Here is a 6,344-nt window from a genome sequence, read left to right on the forward strand (position 1 = left end):
TTTTTTTTTTTTTTTTTTTTTTTTTTTTTTTTTTTTTTTTTTTTTTTTTTAATGTCTTATTTTGTTTTTCTATTGCTTTTTAGGGCATTAGGGATGATGTTTCTTAGTCCATAAGCTTCTTTTGATCCTTTTCTTTTTCTCTCTCATCACTATTTGCTTTACAAACATATTATTTTTTTCTTTTAATTTTTGGGTAAAACTTATTTAAAAATTTGGTGTCGGTATTGACCGACTTAATGTTAGTTTAGAGACTGTTCTGGGCTATATAGGATCGTGTATGTTTAATGGTGGCGTGGAGGGGAGTGTCGAACTTGGAAATTTTGTTTTGTTTTGTTTTTTTTTTTTAAGATCATAATTAAAAGAGGTTGGATTGGGGCTTTTGTGGTGAAGGACAGTCTTCTTTTGTATATTTTTTTGCATTGGAATTATAGGTGGGGTCCCTATGAGACTGTGATGGTTGGGGGAAATGGGGTTGGTATCTAAGAAACGACGCCGTATTTATGGAAAGGCAAAAGTTTAATGAAGAGAAAAGGATAAAAATTGAAGCAAATTTTCATAAGTAAGAAAAATTGTCTGCTTGCTTGTTGAAGGCCATGAAAAGGAGTTTGGACTTTGATGTGCCAATTCAATGTTATCTTTTAAAAAAATTAGTAGTGATTTTTGTTTCGAGTTGGCCAAAATTTTCAAATTTTACCGATTCAAAAAATAAAAAGAAACGAGATTATGATTCTTCTAATTTCTAATTGAATGAAAGCACGGACATGGAGTATGTAAGTGCTCACAAATGTTCGACTTCATACATTTAAACACCAAAATAAGTCAATGGTTGAGTTGACTTTAAAAAGAAATTGACCCAAGAAGTCAATTTAGACTAATATTTGTTGGAAGCTAAGCTACATTCATGATACACGTAAATTAATTTATGAGAATGCAATAGCGTTTAAAAGCCCATTCGATCACTCTTAGGCCCAAAATAAAAGCCCAGTAGATACCTCATAGGCCCAAACAAAAAGCCCATTGGATACCTCTCAGGCCCAAAATAAAAGCCCAATGGATCACTCTCAGGCCCAATGTGTTCATAGATGTTATAGCCCATTTCCTGCTTCCAGCGATCGGGGGTTGTTCTTGATAATGGAGCATCATTAGGGGCTTGCAAAAGATGGAAAGATAGATATCAAATCCAGAAGGGAACAATAGCAGCAGCAGCAAGGAAGTTTTGGTAAGAACAATCGAACAGCCTACCATACCATTTTGTGTTTAAGCAAAAATTCTACAGAAAATGCATAAAAAAGATGTTGCAAAATCTAGAAACTGAAATAGATGATGGCCTTACAATCTAGAAACTAAAACTACAATCTTTCTTATTCGTCTGCTTCTTCTTTGTTCTTCTTTTTCTTCTTCTTTTTCTTCTCACTCCCTCCATCAACATGGCCTTCTGCTTCGCCATTTTGAGTATCATTTCCAGACTCCTTGTCTTTCTTCTTCTTCTTCTTCTTCTCCGACTTCTCTGTCTCGGGAGTACCCGCTTCTTCTTTTGCATCCTTGTCTTTCTTCTTCTTTTTCTTCTCTGATTTCTCAGCTTTTTCATCATCTGAAGCTTCTATGCCTCCCTTCTCCTTATCTTTCTTCTTCTTTTTCTTCTCTTTCTTCCCCGATTCTTCGATTTCTTCAGCTTCCTCGACCTTTTCACCTTTCAGTTTCTTAGCAGGAGCTGCAGCTTCTGTTTCCTCATCGTGTTTCCGCTTCCGCCCTACACCATCTTTTTCCTCATCAGCTGCAACGCTCTGCTTTGGAGTGGCGGTATCGGAAGCGAAAACGCTTGCAACCAATGAATCCCCACCAGTAGGCAAAACCAAATTCCTCAGCCACTCTTGAGGAGTGTTCTCATTTGGTTTTCCATGCTTATCCAACTTCCCTTCTCCAATAAGCTTTTTCTTCATCGATGCCCTTGGACCTAGTCCCCATTTCCTTGGGTACGTATCACGATCCATCACAACCCTTTTGATCTTTGCAACAATGCCATGATCACAAGTTGCCATCACAGAAGTGGTCATCTCTGCAATACCAAGAGCAATGGCTTCACCCTTGGTGGTCATAAGTACAACTTCTTCCCCAACTTCAATATCATTCTCAAATCTCAACAGCCCTGGAATCATTAACTTGGCACCATAACAAATAGCATTAACAGCAGAATCCTTGACAACCAATCTTTTATAGCTTGTCAAAACCACCTCAAGAGGCATAATTACCCTCCTCAGATAACTCTCATCCTTGAAATTATCATAAACCCATTGAGCATCCATAACATCATGCATTGTAACCATGTTATCCTTCTCACCCAAAATCCCAGACCTCACCCTCCTAAGTTCTTGCATATGCCCTCCAACACCAAGAATGAGACCCAAGTGCACACACAATGTTCTAACGTAAGTTCCAGCCTCACAAGAAATCCAGAACACAACCAAATGTTTATCGGCGTCATATTCAAGAAGCTTACTCTCATATATAGTCCTGATCCTAAGCTGTCTTTTCACAGCCGATATCAAAGGCGGCCTCTGAAACACAGCTCCAGTGAGCGTCTCCAGAGCCCGAGCCACCTTAGCAACATCGGGTACAGCAGAATGCAAACGAGCAACACACACATACTCCTTACCCGCACCCTGTTGCGACTTCACGAGCCGCGTGGCTCGATCAATGCACACAATCAAATTACCAGTAACCTTCGGATCCAGTGTACCACTATGACCCGTTTTATCAACCCGAAGAATCCGTTTAATCCAAGCCACAACCTCGTGCGACGAAGGATTCGCCGGTTTATCAAGGTTGAGAATACCATACCTGATGTAGTCAATCAGAGGCCGCTTCAGAGGAGAGAAACCAGACGGTAAAGGAGTGTAGTGTCCAGTACGTACATTGAGACGGTCGTAGTTCTTCAGAAGAATAGGCCATTGAGATGTATCCACCGGAGGAGTAAAACTTTGCGGCTTGATCAAAAAGTCAGCAACGTCCTTGAGCGGCTGCTCGTCGGAACCTACCACTGGTGAAACTTCTTCATCCTTGCTCCGATGCTTCTTCTTCTTCTTCTCCGAACGAGAAATCTCAACATCCGACATGGCTGAACTCCAGAAAGCCTAACAGTAAGCTGCGAGACTGCAGACTCCAATGAAATGAGGAAATGGTTTTTCTAGGGTTTTAGAGGACACGAACATATAAGACAGCCAGTGATTTTAGACGCTGATGGTGATCTGTATGGGCTTATTGGGCCTCTTATCCGTATTGGGCCTGCAGTTTAGTTTTATTGGGCTCGAATAACAAACAATCAGGCCTAATTATGCAGTTGGTATATGGGCTAAGGCTCGTTGGGCTCACATGGGCCTGGGCCCATCGGAAAGCCGGTTAATAATTGGGGAATCTATACGGTGCGGCCGTTCGTTACTTTTTACTGTACAGCCGTAAGAAATTGACCAATGAATGAAGTAGCTTCTGAAAAGGGAAAGATGGGAACGAGGATGATGGCTAAAATGGGGGAAATTGGTCTTACGTACAACAGTTTTCTGTCCAATAAAACAAAGGCATCATTATAATTAAAAGCACGTTTCAAATTTCCTTTTTGAAAAAAAAAAAAAAAAATCGGTGGAAATGAATTTTACTGAAATTAATTAATTAAGAGTTGTATTTATTATAATTTATAATCGTCACGATTAAATTTAATCAAGTAGCTAGCTTTACCACGATCTTTATTATAACCCTACACCTTTAAGGTTACAATTTCTTGGATCTTCATCATGATTATACCCTCGAGATTTATAACTTATATGCTCGACACCGAAGCCACTGTGACTACACCTTTGACAACTCTTTTGACATAGCTAAATTGAGATAAGAACGACATGACTCTAAGACAACTTATAGGAAAGACGAAACTCTACGATGGTTATGCATAATATTATTTTTTAAATTCATTCAAAATGTCTCATATTGTGATGTCCACATTAGTTGGAAGAGGAGAACAAACCATCATTTATAAGGGTGTGAAAACCTTCCCCTAGCATTAGGCCTTTTAAAGTCTGAAAGGGAAAACCTAAAAAGGACAATATCTGCTAAAAGCTTTGAGAAGAAGACAATATCTGCTTAGGGGAAGTCCAAAAGTGAAAGTTTAAATAAAACAATATCTAGAAGTGGATTTGGGGCGTTACACATACCATGAATATTTCTCTTCAAGACCAATTTATTCTATAGTTATGGTTAGCATTTATGAGATCTAACTTTCATTTTATTGAAACTTAATTTCCTAATTTAAGTACATTAATTTCGCAGAAACATTTAAATTCAGGATTTTATTGATTGAAAGTTTAAAAAATCAAAGTTATTGCACACTTCACTAAAGTAAAATCGAGTATTTTACTTTAAGATCCTTGGATACTACATTATTCATGTATGAGTGACACAGAATAATTCTCTGCACATACAATATTTTCTGACACCCTGTGTTATTTTAAATTGATGGTTGTACTCATTTATATTTTGTACAGCTGCATACGTAACTATTTATTTGGACTATAAATGAATTTTCATTTTTTTAGTTAAAAAATTAAAAAAAAGAAAAGATTTCATTATAAATTTTGTTTATATGGGTTTTTCAAAGTTTTAAATGTTTTGAATTAATTATAGGAGACGAAGGAGGTTTATTAAATTATATAAATTAAAAATTAATTAATTTTTACAATTTTTTTTTTAATAAATGGCTGATTTTAAAAAATATCTCAAATTTATAAAGAAAAAAAGCCCGAGTGCAAAAGTTGATTGGTTAAAAATAATAATAATAATTGATTGAAATTCTGAAAGTGACAGCAAAAAATAATATGGTGCATGGGGATGAGGAGATAATATAAAATAATAGGAAATGCCCAAAATATCCGACAATGACGCCAAAATCCAGAGAAAAGAAAAAGAAAAAGTATCTTCTTAAAGCCCACACGACGAAGTTGCCCGCTGCTATGGCGGGCAGGTTCAAATTACGAGGCCATTTTAATTCAATTCATTCATTCATTCACTATCACATGCTCTCTTCCTTCTCATCCACGCCTGCAATTCCCCCACTCATCTCCATCTCCTTGTACGTCCGCCATTGAAGCCTGGTGAGTGAGCTTCGTCTCGAGCTCCTCTCCATGTTCTAGGAGGCCATTTATTTAACTGGAGGTTGCAGAGTGAGGGGGGAATGGGCCAGGGACTGAGCTGCGCGGACCGGCATGGAACTGGAGTCTTCTTCAGAGCTCTGCAGAACGGAGATGTGGAAGTTGTTCGAGCCTTGATGGAGATTGATTCCTCCATCTTACACCAAACAACCAAACATCAAGGACTATCTGCTCTACATGTAGCGGCTGCCAATGGACAGACCGATGTGAGTTTGAGTTGAATTTCAAGAGATTTTCCTTCATTTTTATTCATTGAGTATTTGTTGTTGTAGATTCTTTCGATGCTCTTGGACTGGAATGTGAATCCGGACGTTCTGAATCGGCATAATCAGGTTTTTGTTTCGTTTGATCGAATGTTTGTGTTCAGCTCTTTGGCAGTTCGATTCATCTTTCGATTGAACTGATCCTTGTTTTGGTTGATTTAGACTCCTCTGATGCTGGCTGCGATGAGCGGGAAGATAGCTTGTGTTCAGAGGCTGATCGAAGCAGGAGCTAATGTGCGTTTTTTCAGAAGTTTGTATCTAATTTTGATGCAATTTTGCTTACCGGTGTTTGTTTGACATCCATAGATATTGATGTTTGATTCTACACATCGAAGAACCTGCTTGCATTATGCAGCTTACTATGGGCATTCTGATTGCCTGCAAGCGATTCTCTCTGCTGCGCATACCACCCCTGTATCCGACTCTTGGTTAGTCAATTTACTCTTCTTCTTCAAGCATTTACCTTCGAGTATTGGCTTAATATGATGGGTTTTGAATTTGAATTGAATGGAAATGGCTAGGGGGTTTGCAAGATTTGTGAACATTAGGGATGGGGATGGCTCAACTCCATTGCATTTATCCGCCAGGCAGAGCCAACCTGAGTGTGTCCGTATCCTTCTTAGCAATGGTGCTCTTGTCTGTGTCTCCACTTGCAGGTATGAGGAATGATCTTTCATTCGTTCATTCTGAGTATATCCAGAGAATGATGGATTGTTGTGAATATGTTATGCAGTTGTCCAGGTAGTTCGCCACTCCATTTAGCTGCTCGTGGTGGTTCCTTGGAATGTGTTCGAGAATTGCTGGCTTGGGGAGCTGACAGATTTCAGTACGATTCATATGGGTAAGCTGAAAAAAAAAAAAAAAAAAAAAAAAAAAAAAAAAAAAA

The 6,344-nt window shown here is 38.4% G+C and overlaps 2 protein-coding genes across 2 annotated transcripts in view; one reads left to right on the forward strand and one right to left on the reverse strand.

Moving 5' to 3' along the window:
- Nucleotides 1-1,150: 1,150 nt before the first annotated feature.
- On the reverse strand, nt 1,151-3,197 carry LOC111446978 (H/ACA ribonucleoprotein complex subunit 4-like). Its single transcript, XM_023085931.1, has one exon. It carries the CDS (start codon nt 3,111-3,113, stop codon nt 1,362-1,364), a length of 1,752 nt encoding a protein of 583 aa, XP_022941699.1. The 5' UTR covers nt 3,114-3,197; the 3' UTR covers nt 1,151-1,361.
- A 1,736-nt stretch (nt 3,198-4,933) lies between these two features.
- Nucleotides 4,934-6,344, forward strand: part of LOC111452429 (putative E3 ubiquitin-protein ligase XBAT31) — a 3,920-nt gene continuing 2,509 nt past the window's right edge. Inside the window, exons 1-6 of the mRNA XM_023093151.1 lie at nt 4,934-5,401; nt 5,468-5,527; nt 5,621-5,692; nt 5,765-5,886; nt 5,980-6,114; nt 6,192-6,299. Coding sequence (XP_022948919.1) covers nt 5,219-5,401; nt 5,468-5,527; nt 5,621-5,692; nt 5,765-5,886; nt 5,980-6,114; nt 6,192-6,299 — 680 coding nt within the window. The 5' untranslated portion in view covers nt 4,934-5,218. The remainder of the gene's footprint in view (nt 5,402-5,467; nt 5,528-5,620; nt 5,693-5,764; nt 5,887-5,979; nt 6,115-6,191; nt 6,300-6,344) is intronic.

This window comes from Cucurbita moschata, unplaced genomic scaffold (genome assembly GCF_002738365.1).
Source record: "Cucurbita moschata cultivar Rifu unplaced genomic scaffold, Cmos_1.0 Cmo_Scf00001, whole genome shotgun sequence".
Taxonomy (NCBI): Eukaryota; Viridiplantae; Streptophyta; class Magnoliopsida; order Cucurbitales; family Cucurbitaceae; genus Cucurbita; species Cucurbita moschata.

Coding starts and splice junctions, on each gene's coding strand:
- LOC111446978 (XM_023085931.1), bottom strand. CDS start 3,113: ATGTCGGATGTTGAGATTTCTCGTTCGGAGAAGAAGAAGAAGAAGCAT.